General features: G+C 36.1%; 1 protein-coding gene across 1 annotated transcript in view; it reads right to left on the bottom strand.

Annotated features, from left to right (window-relative positions):
* The window catches only part of USH2A (usherin), an 868,259-nt gene that overhangs the window by 776,389 nt on the left and 69,608 nt on the right, over positions 1-22,262 (bottom strand). Inside the window, exon 4 of the mRNA XM_053607912.1 lies at positions 19,711-19,843. Coding sequence (XP_053463887.1) covers positions 19,711-19,843 — 133 coding nt within the window. The remainder of the gene's footprint in view (positions 1-19,710; positions 19,844-22,262) is intronic.

The raw sequence follows: 22,262 nt of genomic DNA, 5'->3' as shown, positions 1-22,262 counted from the left end.
GCCACCTCCGGCATATGGGACCGGCGCCCTCTCCTTGAGCCACAGGTGCCGCCCATAACAAAGATATTTGTACCAGAATGTTTATTGCAGACCAATTCATAATTGCTAAGTCACGGAAGAAGCCGAAGTGCCCATCGATCCACGAATGGATTAATAAATTGTGGTATATGTACACCATGGAATATTATCCAGCCTTAAAGAAAGATGGAGACTTTACCTCTTTCATGTTTACATGGATGGAGCTGGAACATATTCTTCTTAGTAAAGTATCTCAAGAATGGAAGAAAAAGTACCCAATGTACTCAGCCCTACAAGAAACTAATTTAGGGTTTTCACATGAAAGCTATAACCCAGTTACAACCTAAGAATAGGGGGAAGGGGGAAAGGGGGGGGAGGTGGTTAGAGGGAAGGGGATTGGTGGGATTACACCAGCGGTGCATCTTACAAGGGTGTATGTGAAACTTGGTAAACGGTCTGTGAAGCTAGTGAATGATGCCCCATGATCATATCAATGTACACAGCTATGATTTAATAAAAAAAAAAGAAATAAATTTCCTTAAAAATGTAAAAGACCTAAATAAATAGAATTATATACCATGATCATGGATGAAAAAAGTCATCATGATAACAATATACATTCTTCCCAAACTGGTTTTAATTTAGTTTCATTCCATTAAAACATTCCAATAAAGATTTTCATATGCTAATCCAAAATTTCTTGGAGGAGTAGGACTAAAAAGATGTCTAGTAAGAAGGCATTCACGTTGTAAAATATCAAAGCTTAATCAAATGCTATAGCTTTTGGCAAGAACTTAATCCAATTGACCCCTGAAACACGATGTTAAACATGCTATCATAAAATTGGGGTTTAAGATACAATGAAGATGGCTTTTAAAATCAGTAAAGAAATAATAGCTATTCAATAAAAATCAGTGTGACAAGTATGTGTATGCACCAACGAAGATGAGTTAAAATTAAATCTCTACCTCTTACATTATCCAAAAATTAATTTTAGGAAAAATAGTAGCCTATATTTATTACATCATGATAAAAAGAATTTCTTAACCTAGATATAAAAATACGTGAACCATAAAGGAAGTGATTGATACATTTGACTATGCTAAAATTCAAAACTCCTGAATTACAGAGCAAAATATAAAAAGCAAAAATGTCAAGCCACCACATAAAATACTTATACACTCAATATAACTGATTAAGACAATTAAAATGCAGGTTATAAAACGTTTACAGATAAAGAAAAAATAATGCATTCCAAAATTTAACAAAGTCTACAGTAGAACAAATAATTTATACAGGAAAAAAATGAATGCCAAATAAGCAAATTATTTCAAATTATACTAGTTATTAATGAAATTCAACCTAAAATAAGGGATTATTGTATACTCATGATTTGGGAAAAAATTAGTGTCTGAAAACAAAACATGTTCATGACCCCACAGGCAGATGGACCTCCTATCTGTAATGTAAGAAAGCACATTGGTTCAACCACTTTAGTGAACTGTTTAGAAATACATTAAGTGGAAGATAAGACTTAAGGAACCTACAAAACTTTTCATGGTGCCTTTTCTACAGAATTTTATAAATTATAAAAAGATAAAACCTAATTATCTCCATAGAAACAAATAATATAACTTGTTTCATGCATCAGAATATTACCAGAGCAGCTATAATGAATGAACTAGATCTCAAAATGAATACTTTCCTAAATAACATTTTTATAAAAAGGCAAATTGAAAATAATCTATGTATTATATAAAAGGAACTTTATAGTATAAATTTTAACAATTTAAAGATAACAGCATATATTATGTTATGTAGGTCTACCTACATGTTAGTTTGAATCGCTTGAAGTAGCTAATATTTGATCATTTTTAATCTACAAACAGTAATTTTATATGATTCAACCTAATAATAAAAGTGTTGAAAGCACATATGAGAGTGATAAATACAAATGCAAACTGGGGGGAAATCTTTACGAATCTTTGAAAATTGCTTAAGTGGGGCTGCGCCTGTGGCTCAGTCGGTAAGGTGCCGGCCCCATATACCAAGGGTGGTGGGTTCAAACCCAGCCCCAGCTGAACTGCAACCAAAAAATAGCCGGGCGTTGTGGCAGGCGCCTGTAGTCCCAGCTGCTCAGGAGGCTGAGGCAGGAGAATCGCTTGGGCCCAGGAGTGGAATGTTGCTGTGAGCTGTATGATGCCATGGCACTCTACTAAGGGCCATAAAGTGAAACTCTGTCTCTTAAAAAATAATAATAATATTTCATGCCTTAAGTTTAAGTCCTTTATCCATCTTGAATCAATTTTTGTGAGTGGGGAAAGGTATGGGTCCAGTTTCAGTCTTTTACATGTACACATCCAGTTCTCCCAACACCATTTATTGAAAAGGGAGTCATTCCCCCAAGGTATGTTCTTCTTTGGTTTATAAAGATTAGGTGGTTGTAAAATGTTAGTTTCATTTCTTGGTTTTCAATTCGATTCCAAGTGTCTATGTCTCTGTTTTTGTGCCAGTACCATGCTGTCTTGAGCACTATGGCTTTGTAGTACAGACTAAAATCTGGTATGCTGATGCCCCCAGCTTTATTTTTGTTACAGAGAACTGCCTTAGCTATACGGGGTTTTTTCCGGATCCATACAAAACGCAGAATCATCTTTTCCAAATCTTGAAAGTACGATGTTGGTATTTTGATAGGAATGGCATTGAATAGGTAGATTGCTTTGGGAAGTATAGACATTTTAACAATGTTGATTCTTCCCATCCATGAGCATGGTATGTTCTTCCATTTGTTAATATCCTCTGCTATTTCCTTTCTGAGGATTTCATAGTTTTCTTTATAGAGGTCCTTCACCTCCTTCGTTAGGTATATTCCTAGGTATTTCATTTTCTTTGAAACTATGGTGAAGGGAGTTGTGTCTTTAATTAGCTTCTCATCTTGACTGTTATTGGTGTACACAAAGGCTACTGACTTGTGGACATTGATTTTATATCCTGAAACATTACTGTATTTTTTGATGACTTCTAGGAGACTTGTGGTTGAGTCTTTGGGGTTCTCTAAGTATAAGATCATGTTATCAGCAAAGAGGGAGAGTTTGACCTCCTCTGCTCCCATTTGGATTCCCTTGATTTCCTTGTCTTGCCTAATTGTATTGGCTAGAACTTCCAGCACTATGTTGAATAGTAAAGGTGACAGAGGACAACCTTGTCTGGTTCCAGTTCTAAGAGGAAAAGCTTTCAGTTTTACTCCATTCAGTAAAATATTGGCTGTGGGTTTGTCATAGATAGCTTCAATCAGTTTTAGAAATGTGCCACCTCTGCCTATACTCTTCAGTGTTCTAATTAGAAAAGGATGCTGGATTTTATCAAATGCTTTTTCTGCATCTATTGAGAGGATCGTGTGATCTTTATTTTTGCCTCTGTTAATATGGTGGATAACGTTTATGGACTTGCGTATGTTAAACCAGCCTTGCATCCCTGGGATGAAGCCTACTTGGTCATGATGAATGACTTTTTTGATGATAAGCTGTAATCTATTGGCTAGGATTTTATTGAGAATTTTTGCATCTATATTCATGAGTGAGATTGGTCTGAAATTCTCCTTTTTGTTTGGGTCTTTTCCTGGTTTTGGTATCAGGGTGATGTTTGCTTCATAGAATGTGTTGGGGAAGATTCCTTCTTCCTCAATTTTTTGGAATAATTTCTGCAGTACAGGAATAAGCTCTTCCTTGAAGGTTTGATAGAATTCTGGAGTGAAGCCATCTGGACCAGGGCATTTTTTGGTTGGAAGATTTTTTATTGTTTCTTTGATCTTAGTGCTTGAAATTGGTCTGTTCAGGAGCTCTATTTCTTCCTGGCTGAGTCTAGGGAGAGGGTGTGGATAAAGGACTTAAACTTAAGGCATGAAACAATAAAAATCCTCCAAGAAAGCATAGGAAAAACACTGGAAGATATTGGCCTGGGGAAAGACTTCATGAAGAAGACTGCCATGGCAATTGCAACAACAACAAAAATAAACAAATCGAACTTCATTAAACTGAAAAGCTTCTGTACAGCTAAGGAGACAATAACCAAAGCAAAGAGACAACCTACACAATGGGAAAGGATATTTGCATATTTTCAATCAGACAAAAGCTTGATAACTAGGATCTATAGAGAACTCAAATTAATCCACATGAAAAAAGCCAACAATCCCTTATATCAATGGGCAAGAGACATGAATAGAACTTTCTCTAAAGACGACAGACCAATGGCTAACAAACACATGAAAAAATGTTATCATCTCTATATATTAGAGAAATGCAAATCAAAACAACCCTGAGATATCATCTAACCCCAGTAAGAATGGCCCACATCACAAAATCTCAAAACTGCAGATGCTGGCGTGGATGTGGAGAGAAGGGAACACTTTTACACTGCTGGTGGGACTGCAAACTAGTACAACCTTTCTGGAAGGATGTATGGAGAAACCTCAAAGCACTCAAGCTAGACCTCCCATTTGATCCTGCAATCCCATTACTGGGCATCTACCCAGAAGGAAAGAAATCCTTTTATCATAAGGACACTTGTACTAGACTGTTTATTGCAGCTCAATTTACAATCGCCAAAATGTGGAAACAGCCTAAATGCCCACCAACCCAGGAATGGATTAACAAGCTGTGGTATATGTATACCATGGAATACTATTCAGCCATTAAAAAAAATGGAGACTTTGCATCCTTCGTATTAACCTGGATGGACGTGGAAGACATTATTCTTAGTAAAGCATCACAAGAATGGAGAAGCCTGAATCCTATGTACTCAATTTTGATATGAGGACAATTAATGACAATTATGGTTATGGGGGGGGAACAAAAGGAGGGAAGGAGGGAGGTGGGTGGGGCCTTGGTGTGTGTCACACTTTATGGGGGCAAGACATGATTGCAAGAGGGACTTTACCTAACAATTGCAATCAGTGTAACCTGGCTTATTGTACCCTCAATGAATCCCCAACAATAAAAAAAAAAAAAAGAAAAAAATCCTTTCCACCCCCCCCAAAAAAAAATAATAATAATAATAAATTAAAAAAAAAATTGCTTAAGTAGATTTAGAATTCGGGCCAAGATGGTGGACTAGAAATAGCCTACATGCCTATCTCACAGTGGAGGTCAACAGTGGCAAGTGGATACTCACTTTTGGATTAGCTATCTAAGAGAGAGCATTGGGAATCAGAGAGCAAACAGGAGGCTTCTGAACTGAAGGAGAAGGAAGCGGGGGACCAAGTCAGCAGAATCTAAGTGCACAGGGACGGCACCTGCCAGGGGTTTAGGGACAGAGGGGAGAACCCCAGGGCTCCAACTTACTCTGAGACCAATTCAACCAGAGCTGTGAGAGATCCCCTGCACCACAGCAGGCCACTGGATGGACACAGAGGCTGACAGCAGTCTGTGCAATAGCATTGCTCCAGAAAGAAGGTAAAGGGTCTCCCTGGCATACGAGCCCTGGGTGTGCAGCTGCTGCCATCTTGGAGGGCTACATACCTGGGATAAGGTCCATCGATGCCACATTTCCAGTCTCTCTGCTTAACCAAGGAGGAAGCTTACTCCTCATGGCTGCCAGGGGACCCAGGGAAAGCAGTTGCTGGCCCCAACAGCTGCCCTGTGGCTCTCTTAGCAGCCCTTCCTAGCCACAACTGTTGCAGAACTAGGATGAAAAGATTGCCCACAGCCGTAGCTGCCTGCCAGTGCTGGACAGGTGACACAGCTGTAGCTGCTAACTGACAGGTATGGTAATGACACTATTGACAGATGTGAGTGGGGCAACCACATGCACCTCCACGCACCAGTGAACCCTGTCACCACCGCTGGACCTGGGCAGCCTGTGTGCTCATAACATGCCCTACAACCTCTCCTGTCAACCAGGAGAAAGGGGGTGCAGGAGGGCAGCAGTGCTGAAGGTTGAGTATATCCACCCAATGCCAGCCTGGCCAATCTTCCTAAGTGGGACTCAGGCACACCATCCTGGGACCTCTCCCTCTCTTCCGTGAGCAATAGTTTTAAGGAGAGAAGTACAGGCGTACCAAACAGATATCTTAAATTGAGAGAAGAAGCTTCATCTGAGGAGGAATAAGCATAAAAACACTGGAAACATGAAAAAGCAGGCTGCTTTGATCCCCCGCAAAGGAACACCACAATGGACTTCAACCAATGGACTTCAACCAAAAGGAAATCGTTACAACAATGTCAGGTGTTGAATTCAGAATGTAGATGCCAAGGAAGAAAAATGGGATTGATGAAAAAAGCTGAAAACTAATACAAAGAAACAGAAAAAGGCCAGGTGCAGTGGCTAAACACCTAGAAACTAAAAGACAAAACCTAGCTTTCACAATGTTGCAAAAGATAAAACAAAGCAATGGACTTTCACAAAATAAGATGACTAGAACTCCAACACACTTATCAATTATATCAATGAATGTTAATGGCTTGAATTCCCCACTGAAGAGTCATAGGCAGGCTGACTGGGGGTGGGGGGGAGGAAGCTACGTATTTGCTGCCTGCAGGAGACACACCTAGACTTGAAGGATAAATCAAAACTCAGGATTAAGGGATGGAAGACAATTTTTCAAGCAAATGAAATTCATAAGAAAAGAGGGGTTACAATATTATTCTCAGATACAAGTGGATTTAAAGCAACTAAGGTCAAAAAGCATACTTCATATTGGTCAAGGGAACAATACAACAAGAAGACATTTCAATTTTGAATATGCACACAACTTAAGTGCTCCCAGATTCTTGAAACACACCATAATTAGTCTGAGCAATATATTATCCCATAACACCATAATAACAGGGGACTTTAACACTCTTCTTACAGTACTGGACAGATCCTCTAAACAGAAACTAAACAAAGATACAAGGAACTTAAATGTGACTCTGGAACAACTGTGCTTGATAGACATATATAGAACACTCCATCCCAAAGATAAAGAATATACATTTTTCTCATCGGCCCATGGAACATTCTCCAAAATACATCACATCCTAGGACACAAATAAAACCTCAAAAAAATCAAAATTATTAAAATTTTACCTTGTATCTTCTCAGACCACAAGACAATAAAGACCCTAAATGTCCCCCAAACCAGGAATGGATTAACAAGCTTTGGGGTATGTATACCATGGAATAGTACTCAGACATTAAAAAATATGGAGCCTTTACATCTTTTGTACTAAACTGGATGGAGGTGGAACACATTGTTCATAGCAAAGTATCACAAGAATGGAGAAACAAGAATCATATTTACTCAATTCTGATATGAGGACAATTAATGACCTAGTACACAAATGGGGGTGGGGGAAAGGGAGAGGAAAGAGAGGGAGAGGGGTGGGAGTCAGAGTGTGTGACACCTTTTAGGGGCAGGACACAATTATAAAAGGGACTTTACCTAACAAAAGCAATAAATGGTTTTTGCACCCTCAATGAATCCCCAACAATAAAAAATAAATAAAATAAATGAAAAAAAAATTTTTAAAGCTATGCAGTAATCTAGGCAAGAGCAATGAATACAACTTAGACCAGGATGATTCTAATAGAGGTGCTGATAAGAAATAAAAATCAGGATATATTTTGAAGATAACACCAACAGGATTTTTCCAGCATATGAGATGCTAAGTATGAGAGGAAGAGAATAGACGAGGATGACTCCAAATTTCTACTCTGTGTTAGTGGAAAAATGAAAACTCCCTCATTTGTGTGGCTCAAAGTGAGTGGTCTTAAAAAAAAAATAAAAAAAATACAGGGCGGAGTCAAGGTGGCTGACTGAAGCCAGCTTTCCACAGAGGCTGCCGTCCAGAAAGAGTTTAAGGACAAAAATTTAGCAAGTAACCTGGCAGATTAGAGCTGTGCCAAGAGAGAAGGTGGAAGAACACACATCAACCCTACTGAGGTGAGCTGCGACCCCAAGAATACAAACAAGAGGTACAAAATCCATCACCAAGCAGACGGGAGTCCTCTCCCCCATGAGAACGGCTCAGAGTACCCCATAAACAAACGAGCAGAGTTCAAAGTTCTCCCATTATACTCCACGAAAGAGACCCTCTATAGTGGACCTACTTCCCCTACTAGGGTGCCATGGTGCTCTCCTGACAGGCATAAAACTGTGTAAAACTGGATACATTCTCTACCTGCAATTCTGAGCTCCCAGCACTCCCCTCGACTCTCACTCTGAGGTCTGGAGGCCTGTCCCCCAGGAGTCCAGATTCTTGGGTGTTTTCTCAAGAGGTGTGGACAGGGCCTGAACTGCTGCTGGTCAGTGCTGATTCTGCGGCACAGGAGTAAGGAGAGGACGGTCGACTGAGAGGGAACCACACAGGAGTGGCAGTGCCGAGGTGCAGAGCAGCAGCTATTTTGGGCTACAATAGGGCTCATCCCTGGATATTCTAGAGTCACACCCCCTGTCTCTCTGGGCAACCAGAGGAGGTCAGTCATCTTCTCAGGTGGCAGCCACTAGTGGAATACATCTGGGACAGAAACACAGGCCCCATGAGTAAAGGGGTTTGCCTGAGGCAGTACCAGCCTGGGTGGAGCGTGGGGACTAGAAAATGCACACGCAGTGACAGCAGACTTCCAGGTCAGGGCTGACCCAGAGGACCACTTTACTGACCCTAAGATGCACTGGCCCTCAGGGTATCATCAGCCTAGACAAAGGAGGGCAAGAGGCTAGAACTGACAGCTAACCGTGCTGCAAATACAAACTACCAGGCAGCAGCAAAGACAGGGCAAGGCACAGGTTCTGTGAACTCAAAACATCTTCTCTTCTGCAAGGGAATTTAGCCAGGACAGAAACAAATTCTGCAAAATTGTTCTGTTCTGTCAGTAACATCAATCAGAGGTGGGTCTGGAACTGAGTAAACAGCCCAGCCTTCATCAAGCGTCCAAGGTAGTCAGGCCTCACTTCCCCCTACCAGATAGTGGCAGAGAGCAGCAGCCTGGCTGAGGAGACATAGATTTCCTTGTGATTCAGGCAGGTGCAAACCCCTGGAGTATCTGCTCATTGAGTTAGTTTTTATAGTAAACTTGGACATAATATCATCAGCTAAGAATCAGTATAAGACAGAAGAAAATGTACTACTACAAACAGTTATAATGAGGGAAATCTGGAGTGACTGCAGAACATATGGGAGGTTTATGGTCATAAATTTAAGGTGGGACAGGACATCCTATGTGGGTATATTTAACCAATGATGTGGTAATACTAGAAATGAGAAAAAGGGGAGTCAAGGTGTGTGCAAGGAAGTGGATGTAATGATTGACATGAAACTTACGCTGAAAAGGAAGTGAATTGAGCACAAGAAAATAAGGAATAGTATAAAGTTGTTAAATCATGTAAAGGTCCCAGTGGAGTTGGGATATTGTTGGACTCAAGGTACAAAGGGTAAAACCTGGTCAATGCATTTATATATGTGACAGAAAAGTAAATGAAGAGATTTATGTTATACTAAGTGGTTAGAAGACCGCTTCAGGACAGACAGACAGAGCTGCTATGAGGCATAGAAAGTAAATGATGCCACCTGATCCAACTGCTAGATTTGTAACAAAAAGAAATATGTTTTAGCTTTAAATGTTAGCACTGAATAGATTTCAGGCAAACCAAGGAAAACAGAAGTGAAAGCAAACAAACAAACAAAAAAAAAGTAAACAAGCGACAAAAGTTAGAGCCCCCAAAAGCTGAAAATCTCCAGGAAAATTTAGAAAAGCTAACTGCAAAGTCAATGCCTAAATTTTACCGAAATAATCTTTGGGGGCAAATAATAGGTACATTTCTTGTTCAGAGAGCCAGAGACCCACCACTGCTGAAATAATCTAGAGAGATGCAGAATTAAGTACGGAGTTGTGCCAAAGGAAGAAAGGAGTACTTATGAGCTGATACCTGTATAATAAGAGTTCAACTTCCACTTCTGCTTTAATTGCACAAATTTGAAAGAGACCATGGCTTTGCCATCAACCTAACAACCTTTTAAAGTCATGAGAAAGTAGTACACAGGCACTTACATGAATTAAATTATAAAAATAGCGAGCCTTTCACCAGAAAGATGAGACCCAGGGCTGGATACGTAACAAGGAGGTGAGAGGTGGGGAGGTCAGGCCCAGAGGAAGTATGTGTATGGGAGAAACCAGCCATACACACAGAGTCGAATGACAATCGGAATTCCAAAGAGCCCAGCCACAAGTGAACTTGGACCATTTTGATTCTATGAGTAGATACCAAACATCAATGCTGAGCTAAGGAATACAAAAACAGTGGCGAAGCCTATATACAGAGGAATGTCAAATTAGTTTTATCTTTCTTTCTTATTGTCCACTCCATTCTCAAGGCCTAATAGAACTGCAGTGCTCTGTTTCTGGAGCACTGATCTTCCGTTCCAGTTCACAAAACATCTCTATCGTGAAAAACATCTTAAGACATGTCAAAAAGCAATAAACTGTGGCCCACAATAAAGACAGAAGAGTCAATAGGCAAATATAGACACAGTGCATATGTTGGAATTACCAAACTTGAAAATATTTATGATAAAAGTGCTAAAAGATCACATGGAAATAGTGAAAAATACATTTGAATAGCTCTATCTTCAGCAGGGATGTGAAATATACAAGGAGTAACAATATGGAAATACTGGAAATGAAAGGTATGATTTTGAAATGAAGAATTTTTCTAAAGAGGCTTAATGGCAGCCTAGACAAAAAAAAAAAAAAAAAAAAGGAAAATGGTCAGTGATTTTAAGATAAGAGAAAGTATTCAAACAGAAACATAAAGAGAAAAAAAGTAAACACAAAGACAAAGTGTACACAAGATCTAGGGGACAATACCCAGTGCTCTTACATAAATGTAATTAATCCTAGAAAAAAAAAAAAGGAGAAAGAAAATGGAGGGGAGGAAAAAAGAAAGAAAAGTTTGAAGAGACAATTATCAAGAACTTCTAAATTTAATAAAAACATCAATTTATAGAGCTCAAAATCTGAGCGAACCTCAAGCTGGATAAATACATTGAAAACCATGTCAGGACACCTCTGATAACATGAAAAAGAAAAATATTGAAAGCATCAAGAAGAAAATAACATAACACGTGAGGGAACATTGACATAAATGATGGCTGACTTCTCACCAGAAAGAACAGAGGTAAGAAGATAATGAAACAAAACCTTTATAGTGTTCTAAAAGAAATCATAATTAATGTAGAAATCAATATTCAATGAACATATCCTTCAGAAGTAAAGATAAATCAAAGACATTCTCATAAAACTCCAGAGAATTTGTTTCAGCAGAATAAACTACCAGCAATTAAAAAAAAAATTCTTCCAGGTGTTAAGAAATAACATCAGGCAGAATCCAGGATTTGCAGGAAACAATGATGAGCACTAGAAAGGGCCAACTTCAAAAGAGAAATTATTTCATGGGGTTTATATAAACAAAACAGAGCATTTCCAATATCTGCTATGTCATTACTCAAAATTTGCCCGGGTTCTTCCTCAACCCGGGCAAATTTTGATTTTGAGCCAAAAAATTAAACATTAGTTCATGACCATTATTTAAAAATGCTTGTTTAACAAAGTCAAACTTAAACAATATCTGCCTTTTGAGAACAATGGCACTACCCTGGTGATGATGGACGCATGGAAAGCCCCAACTTAAGCATCATACAAGGTATCCACGTACCAAAAACATTTGTACCCCCCTAATATTTTGAAATACAAAATAATTATTAACAATAATATTTGTAACAAAATTTTATTGAATAAAGTGAATCAAGAAACATTAATTTGTAAGCTTAATAATCACCCTGAAAAGTATATATATAAAATACATTTTTCAAATGAGAAAACAAATTAGGAAATTGGATTGAGAATTTAAGCTCTCTGCCAAAGTCACTTGGCTGTTAAAAAGCAGAGATGGGATTCAAACTCAAATGTGTCTGATTCTAAATCTCACGCCTTGCTTCTCAGGCACTAATAACTATAGCAATTATAATTTGTACGTACGATGAGTCAAATGTCCAGTACAGACTTCTTCAATCTATATACACAGTATATAATTTAAATTATTAACATTTTCAAGACTGTCCAAATTAGGCCTCTCTGGTTGAACTTCAGTTATGTTCATAGAATAAACATATCCTGTAAAATGTTTTTGTTTCTTATTTTGTTCAAAATTATAAAATATTGTATTTTATTATGAAATAGTAGTTTATCAAAAAATGTATAATCTTTACAAAAAGAAATTTGCAAGTCAGTTTCTTGCAATCCCACTCATAGAGATTTAATTATTAATATTCTGAATAACACTGTGGTATATACCCATCTATGCTTTTAAATAATTTAAATAATTAATATGTTTATCATAGCATATACATTAAATTAGCTATTATTCTATACATTATTTCCTGTTTCATGAAATAACATATCACAAACTCATTGCATGTCTCTACAAAATAATATATTTCATTCCTCTTAATAGTTGTAAACTATTCCATTGTAGGTATGAATTATAATTTATTTAATCTATTCCCTTTTGAAGTCTTTAACTGATTTTAATTATTTGCTACCTTAAATAATTCTACAGTGAACATTTTAAGTACACATTTAAGCCTTGTCTAATTATATTCTTGAGATAATGTCCTGGAAGCAGAAATCTTAAATTAAGTAGTTTTCACATTTTTGCTTTGATAGTTTGCCAGGTTGCCCAAATTCTTTCCAACATTGGTATTACCTCTTTTTTATTTCTTGTCGAACTAAGCATAAAGCAATAAGCATTGTTTCAATTTTAAATTCTCAGATGTTTTACTAGTCAGATGTTTTAATATTTTTCTTTAGTGTTTCTGGATGTGGTATCATGCCACTAAAAGTCTTCTATATGCCAGGATCATATAAGCATTTGCCTTCACATTCCTCTAATATCTTGTGCTTACATATTTTATATACAAACTGCAACTAATCAACAGTTTTCATTTATTATATTTGTGGGGCATACGCTATACGTGTGTGTGTACATATATATAAATAAATAATCTCACAACTGGCCAATTGTCCTGATAGTATTTCTAGATAACTTTTCTCCAATGATCTGAAACCAACTTTATCTTTATTTAAACCCCTCTTGCTATATATACCTATATCTTCTTCCATTCAATTAACAATCTCAGTTCATTAATTTCTATATTTTTCTCAATTTCTATATTTTTATTAATTTTTATCTAAGTCACCAAAAAAATTCTCACAGAAAAATTTTAGCATAATCTCAGCTGAACTAAAAGGTAAATGGACCTAGCTGAGTTTAGAAATGTGAACCCAGAGGATACTGGATAGAGATTAAAAGTGGCATACCAATGTCACAGTCAAGATCAAGCAGATGGGTTAAGACACACACAAAGTACAAAACATGAAAGAGGAGGCAAAAAGGACTTAGCTTGATTTGATAATGATCTTTTTCTTCCCTGGGTATTCACTTTAACAGATACTCAATACACATTTTTTGATTCTTTAATGACCAATGACTTTCTTAAAAGCATGGTATATATGTCTGAATGCGTAATATAGAAATTCTCATCTTTAAAGGGAATCTAGGACTCATTGATAAATGAGTTCAGAATTAGCTCTGAAGAGTTCTGATTCACATAGCTCCTTAATTTTAAATCCAAAAATTGGATAGCTATTATATTTTATAACCACGATGACACTGGTGACTCCTCCTAACTACATATTTGCTAGCATAAGTCCTCTAGGTTGCGTGTCCAACTGGAAGCTGGAAATAAATCTACAACTCAAAGAAAAATTTCTAGAAAGGAACCAACACACCTTGGTTGATACGGATGGTCTAAGGTGTTTATATTTGTATATTTAAAAATCAGCCTGGCCAAGTTAGGCATATCATAATGTATAGATGAGGGTTCAGTGAAAAGCATTCATTTAGTCCACTATTTAATTTCATAGAGGAGGCAAAGACAAGTCCTACTACCATGGGAAGTTGTCATTAGCAATACATTTTTCTGGAGAGATAAGACTCAAAGGAAAAGCTTAGTGGTAACCAACATTCAGGTGGAAAGTTGTTACCTTCGAGTGCTAAAACAGAGAACCAAGTCGAACCTAATGAGAGAAAGATAGAAAAGGTACATCTTGATCTGCTATTGGACTTCATTTCACATGCCTGTGTTTGAGGCAGTGTCTGTTCCAAAGCAGAGACAGCCGGCGTGGCACTGCATGAGAGCACCTTTAATTCAGCTCACAGTAATCATTTGCACAATTACTTCTTTTGAATGAAACCATCTTGGATATGGACAAAAGTATGGAGGACAGTGACTTAAATTTTTTTATTAAAAAATAGGAGCAAGTGAGAGAAAGAAAATGATTTATAATAAGTCCATGGGAACATTCTGTACCTATCTCTTTTCTGATTAGAGAGGTGGCATGGAGCCTGGCTCATTAGGCAGAAGTAATGAGCCAGTCTATATGCCATCTCTAATTAGAGAAAAGATACAGTAGGTACAACTGTATGTATAAATTGATAGAATAGAGATAAAAATTATTTAAAAGATCCTTTTCCTCCTGTAGCTCTCAGATGCCCATTACGTAAAGGAGAAAATTATAATAAAATTTGAAATAAACCCTTTTCCACTTACATGTTTTCTAATCAGAAGTGAAATTTATTCTTATATAGTTTAAAAATAAGTATCATCTTCAGTTCATGCTGTCCTTTTGAAGCATTAATTCAACATTTAGTATACCGAATGTAAAATAGAAGCCATTTTAATGTGCAGTGCACAGTCGACAAATTTATGGCACTATTGAACACTTTGAGCAATATTTGGTGCAATAAAACATTTTTAGAAGTACTAATGGGGATTAAATATTGAAATAAGGTTCACAAGATTTAATATGTTATTTAAAAATTCTGCATGCAGAGTACTTTATAAAATTCTTCAATATACTAATTACTCAAACCAGGCTTCCAAATATATATATTCCTTTACAAAAAATTGCTTTTTCACGTAAGTTTAGCCTGATCTGAGAATGAACAGAAATTAAAGTAATAGAGCCTTTTACAGACATTTCTTCTTTTGATCCCTACAATAATCATATGGAAAGATGGCATTGATTTCTATCCTGTTGTTTCAAAATAAAAAATATTCAAAGAGTTTAATAATACTTCCTACTTACTACACATTTGCTATACAACAAGCAATGTGTTCTAAACATATTATTTCACATAATTTTTATGACATCCCAATGAAATTAGAAACCAGAGACTTAAAGAGAGAAGATGTTTTGATCAAAGGAACCCAAACAGATTAGATTGAATCCCGAGTTGGCTTGACACTAGACATTGGGAAATTTAACCACAAATGTTTGAATGTATTTTGAGTATCAAAGATATATACCCTCTTTCTTTAGACATACGTTTAAATAACTCAGGCCATAGAAAAAACAAAACTAATATTTTGTATTTTTCCTAATTAGCAGCAATAACAACATATATGAATATCTATAGAACAACTCCGAGGTCATGTCCATGCATTTATTAGAAGCATTTTAAAAAATTTAAGTTTATTTTATGTAGAAATAATAGGGTTATATAAACATGAGGATTAATAATGAATTTACTAAAGGTCACTGGACAAAGGTCAATATAAATATTGACTGATATTTTTACAAGATAGTAACAAAGTTGGAAAATGAAGTTCAAAAGCAATACTAAGTACAACTACATTAAAAAATAGCTAAAAAGTAGCCAAAATCCAGAACTCTGACAATACCAAATTTATTCTCCTTCATTGCTGATGGGAATGCAAATTGGTACACCCACTTCAGAAGACAATTTGGTGGTTTCTTACAAAACTAAACATATCTTACCATATGATCCAGCACTTGTGCTCCTTTGTATTTACTAAAAGGAGTTGAAAACTTATGTTCACACAAAACCTACACACTGATGTTTACAGTAGCTTATTCATAATTGCCAAAACTTGGAAAGACCCAAGATGTCCTCAGTAGGTAAGTGGATAAATACGCTGTGATACATCTAGACAATCTTGAATAAAGCAAGTGAGGAGCTTACACTGCCAGGTATTAACACAGTCATGAGGATACAGTAGTTAAAACCAAGTATTTTCACTGAAGCATAGACAGACAGATAGGTGGGACAGAAAGTTCAGAAGCAAACCCATCTTCACATGTACAGGTATCTAACATATGGCACAGTCACCAATATAGAGTTAAAGAAAATGGTTAAATAAAATTGTTTCTAGATTGATAATATATTCATGTGGGAGAAAACAAATCTTGCCCTCTACCTTATATTACACCCAACCATCTATTCCAGATAGAATATAGACCTCAATTTGAGAAGCAAAATAATAAAGTTTCCAGAATAAAGAGTAGCAGAATATCATTATGATGCCAGAGTTTTCAAAGATATTCTAAACAGAACAGAAAATGTATTAAACATAAAAGAAAAATTAGTAAATTGCACTTCAATATAATTAAGAAGTTTTTTTAAATCAAAGAACACTGTTCATCAAGAAAATGAAGCTTATACGCCATAGCCCAGAAGACAATACTTGCCATTGTGTATCTATCAAAAAGCTGATATTCAAAATACCAAAATCCTCCTATAAATTATTAAGTAAAATGCAAACCACCCAATTAAAAATCGGCAAAAATTTCAGCAGGTACTTTACACATAAGCCTATACACATGGCAAATAAGTACATGAAAAGACTTCTCACTCTCTCATTAGTCATCAGGAAGCGCACCACACACCTACCAAAATGGCAAACGGTGATAACATTTGGCAATAGTAAGCGCTGGTAAAGATGCAGAACAAGTAGACTTCTTTTAACATTGCTAGCTGGAACATCCACTTTGGAAAACTATTCAGAAGTATTTTCTAAAGCTACACATATACTATCCACAATATGGATAAATTTCCCAGCAACAGCAATAAGCAAAAGAAACACAAAAGAGTGCCTACTGTATAATTTCATTTGCATAATAGTTCAAGAATAGACAGCATTCATCTATGATTATAGAGGTCTACACTGGTACCGTTCTGTGTTTACCTTTAGAGTGAGCATTCATTAGGAAAGACTCTTTGAGATGCTGGAAATGTTCTACAACTTTTTCTAGACGAGAGTTTCACAGGTGTATATAAATATTAAAAACTCATCAAGCTATACTCTTAATATTTATGCACTATCTTGCATGCATGTTTTCCCTTGATTAAACTTTAAAATAATATTTTTAAATATCTATAACACAAAGTTAGCAAGCCATCTAAAACTGGAGAAAACATATGCAACACAATATTCTCAACATTAATGAGCTTCCACAAATAAGGAAGTACAGAGTATAAATATGGACACACAACATAAGAAATTCACAAATGAAATGCAAATGATCAAAATTCATGTGCAAAGCTACTCAAATTCATTAAGGGCCAAATAATTCTAAGTCAGCATCCAAAAATATATTTTACTTAGAGGAATGGCTAAGGATGAAAAAACAATGGATAATTTGTAAGGTTAGTGTTCAAGGAAACAAGTACAAATTTTCACAACATTTCTGGAAGTAGTCTATTCTTATGCATTGGAGTAATATTTGTAATATCCATTTAAATATAAAATGACCAGCCGTTCAATGTCTATGGATTTATCTTAAGGAAATAATTATAACAGCATTAATATTATTATTTACCAATATAGTTTAGAATATACAAGGCACTATGCTTAGTTCTTCATTCATTCATTTGACAAATTAATCTTGAACCTCTACTACAGCCAGATGCTTGAAAAACACTAATGCTTTATGACATTGCTTTGTTTGATCCTCACATTGACATTGTACTATAGAAAAGCAATGTCATCATCATTTAAAGTTGGGGACACTACAATTTAGAGACATTAAAAAGTTTATCCAGGTCCTATACCTAGGAAGGGGGAGATGGAATTTAAACCCAGGGACCTTGACACCAAGTATAGGGTATTAAGGAATCGTGCAATCAGGTAACTGCTCAAACACATATATACGTGCATATGTGTATGATCAATTTATAGATTATATTTAAAAATACAAATAGAGATATGGATAGATTAAATGGATATAGACATATATAGTGTTTCTTAGCAAAGAACTATTTATAATGAAACTTTGGAAATAGCTTAAACATTCATTATAGAAGCTTGTTTTAAAAATGTGCATTACAACTATAAATTTCATACAATGCAGCCATTTTAAATTGGAAGATAATCTAAATGAGAAGTTATATGACATGAAATGTTGTTTATAATATTTGGAGAAGTATTTATTTTTAGAGGGCTCAGAGAAAGCATATGTATTGTAATTTTATTTTTAGAAAAATATATTTATATCTTGAGCTAAAAAATGTACTAAAAATCTGGAAGAATATAAAAAAGTTAAACTATATCTCTGAAAATGGAAATATGGAAATTCATTCTATTTCATAGAGTTCCATATTGTCTGGATTTTTTTAATGAGCATATAGCATAAAATAATATTCTATTTTTAAATGTAGGCATTTTAAAGACCAATTGTGCTAGATATTTCAAGATAATTCTAATTTCAACTTCTGGGTTTTTTTTTCAGTGCATAGTATATGCTACTTTCTTAATCTATACGGCCCATTTTTAGTGTGGGAAAATATGAACATCAGAGATTCACTTTATTACATGTTGATATCAATCCTCAGTTCACATCCAATACTCTATAGTCCTACTTTAGCAATGCCCTACATTAAAATGCAAACTCCCCCCAAAAAAGAAATAGAGAAAAAATATATAGTTCATTACATATTGATCTTAAAGAAGCTGAGTGTGGTGGTTCATACCTATAATCCTAGCACTCTGGGAAGCTGAGGTGGGTAGATTGCTTGAGCTCACAAGTTTGAGAACAGCTTGAGCAAGAGGAAGACCTCGTCTCTACTAAAAATAGAAAAACTAGCCAGGCTTTGTGGTGGGTGCCTGTAGTCTCAACTACTTGGGAGGCTAAGCCCAAGAGTTTGAGGTTGCTGTGAGCTGTGACAGCACAGCACTTGACCCCAGGGTGACAGAGAGAGACTTTGTCTCCAAAAATAACAATAATAATAATAATAATATATTAAAATATAGAAGTTTTAATTTTGAAGGCTTAGTGGGTTGAATAATGGACCCCGAAAGATATGTCCCCCTGGAACCTGTGACTATGACCTTATTTGGAAAAAAGGGCTCTGCAGACATACAGATCTCAACTCAATTCTGGATAAGGGTGGGCCCTGAATTCAATGACAAATGTTCTTTTTAGAGAATAAAAGAGGAAAAGATTCCAAGGAGAAGGTAATATGAAGACAGAGGCAAAGGAGTTTTGAAGGTGCAAGTTGAGCAACCCTGAGGATGGCAGCAGCCACCAGCAGGGGAGAGGCCTGGAACGGATTCTCCTTCAGAGCTTCCAGATGACCCAACATCGCTGAAACCTTGACTTCAGACTGCTAGCCTTCAAAATTGTGAAAGAATAAATTCATAGAATAGTAAGCAGCCCCTGAATTGGTGGCAATAGTCAATGCAGCCCCAGGAAATGAATACATTTAGATATTTCAAAATATTATTTGCTTGATGCATTTTTTGAGGAACAATGTAATTGGATAAAATAAATAGTATTCTAAAGTCAGAATCTTACCGTTTAAACTCTGTCCTATCTGCATGGTACCGGAAGCAAAATCAGTAATTGAACCACTTAGCGTTCTTGCATCAAAAGCTGAATGATCCTTCTCCAAACCATTGATAAAGAAGCTGATTTTTGTCTGATGTACCTGTATGAAATTATTAACATTATTATTTTAAGTGCATGTGCTTTTATTTCATAGTAACCACATTTTGCCAGTCTTTCTCAAGTTACTGTCCTACTTCTCTACTTTGTTAAGTTGAAAACACTGAAAACGATTTATTTTATTGGGTCAATAACATATTCTGTAATGTGTTTATAGATCTAGACATAAACCTAGAGACTGTGGCTTTGTGTTACAATGATATCGCCCAGGATATTCACAGGCATACACAATTGTTTGCCCCATATTTGTAATAGCTCTGATTGCCATACATTTGTAAGTTTTTTTAGGATATACTAGTTTTTTTAAATACCATGAAATATTTTATGGTTATATTTAGAAATAAAGGAGAAAAGAATACAGCACAGAGAAATATTCAAAACTAGATATCCCAAAATGTATAACACGTGAGTGTGTTAATAATTCAATATAAGTTAGTAGGATAAAATATTTTTCATAAATACTTTCTTAAATGTTGATAGTCAACGGTAAATTTCAGTTATATTTTTCCCAATAGAGGATAACAAAAATTTGCCAATCATTCTCGTCTAATCAATCAAACAGTCTAATAACTGTCTACATTAGGAGTTAGTAAACTCTTTCCATAAATCGCCAGAGCATCTTTTTCTTTGCAAGTCAAATTATTTAGTTTTGTGGGCTAAATGATTCCTGTCGCAACTGTTTAACTATTATGTTACAATGCAAAAACAGGCACAGATCATCTGTGGACAAATGAGTATGACTGTGTTCAAATTAACTATACTTATAAAAATCAGTGGCCACTGATTTGGGGTAGATTTGACCCACCTATTGTAGTTTGACAATCTCTGGATTATACCACAAAGTTATGGATTTTTTGTTTGTGTGACATCAATCCTGAATAGCCAATTCAAACTTTCATGGGGAACACTTCTAGATTCTATCAGTACAAAATCTTTGATGACTGCATATGTTTCTCAATAAACTAATCATTTTTGACAGCAAAGATAGTCTCTACAAATAGTCCTTCTGATTAAGTACTTTTAACTTAGCATATAAAAGGAATCACTGGTACTCTAATTAGCATAGGAGCCAGAAAGGGCAAAAAAATAGCTATGGAGAGGGAACATGGTGAGAGAGGTGAGAAAAGAGAGTGAAATTTAAGGTCATGCAACTGAAAGGCAGGATGCTATGATCTTAATACAAAAATAAAATTTTAAATGGTCTTCTACTGTGAACTTGAAGTAATAATGATGTACAAAGGTAAGTTGACCAATTCTGACAAATGAACCACTCTGCTCCTGGGTTTTATAGTGGGGGAAGCCTTGGGTTTGTAGGGTAGGGTATGTATGGTAAATCTCTGACCCTTCCGCTCCATTTTTCTGGGAGTCTAAAACAGATCTAAAAAATAAATTCTATTTTTAAATGCCTTTCTGTACCTAAAAAATAAATTTTCTTTCTTTTTTTTTTTTTTTTTGTAGAGACAGAGTCTCACTTTATGGCCCTCGGTAGAGTGCCGTGGCGTCACACGGCTCACAGCAACCTCCAACTCCTGGGCTTAAGCGATTCTCCTGCCTCAGCCTCCCGAGTAACTGGGACCACAGGCGCCCGCCACAACGCCCGGCTATTTTTTGGTTGCAGTTCAGCCGGGGCTGGGTTTGAACCCGCCACCCTCGGTATATGGGGCCGGCGCCTTACCGACTGAGCCACAGGCGCCGCCCTAAAAAATAAATTTTCAATCATTCAGGAAGATAGCATTTATTCACAAACCCATTTAAATCATTACGTGAATCATCGCCTTGAAAATCTTTTCAAAAGCCCCCCCAACTGTCACTCAATCTATACAAAAGCAAATTATGTAATCAAAATATGTAAACAGCATAATATTCTAAATTTTTTATAAGCTCCCCTCAAAAAATGAAACAAAAAAGCTAGAGGTTAACATCATAATGACTTGGTAATATTGATTCTTCACAAGTTGCCTAATACAGCTCTTCTCCATTCTAACCAAACTGCTAAACCAAGTCCTTTCTTAAATTCATTGATCCAGCATTGCATTTGATTTAAATTTTAAAGCAAAGCTTTAATAGACCTAAAATCATAGCTGATTTCTTTTGGGCCTGGATATATTCCTCTTTGCTGGGTAGTGGAGCTGCATTTTTTTTTTTTGCATCCCATTTTTTTACAGCCTGTTACTGTCATTTGGTGTTTGACTGTTATCATTATAAAAGATACAGGCTTTTCTACTTTGTTATTTGTAGCATTATCTCATGTTTTACAACATCTTTGCGCAACATGCAGGCACATGAAATATAACTGGTGAAAAGTTCTCAGTGGTATTAATGCATAAAAAAGAATGTGGTTCCATCTCTACTGTCTTTACCCAGCCAAAAGCTGATGAACAGCCAATTTTCCTTTATCACAT

This window comes from Nycticebus coucang, chromosome 10 (assembly GCF_027406575.1).
Source record: "Nycticebus coucang isolate mNycCou1 chromosome 10, mNycCou1.pri, whole genome shotgun sequence".
Lineage (NCBI taxonomy): Eukaryota > Metazoa > Chordata > Mammalia > Primates > Lorisidae > Nycticebus > Nycticebus coucang.
Note: the sequence above shows the minus strand (reverse complement) of the source record. Positions and strands in the feature narration are given on the sequence as shown.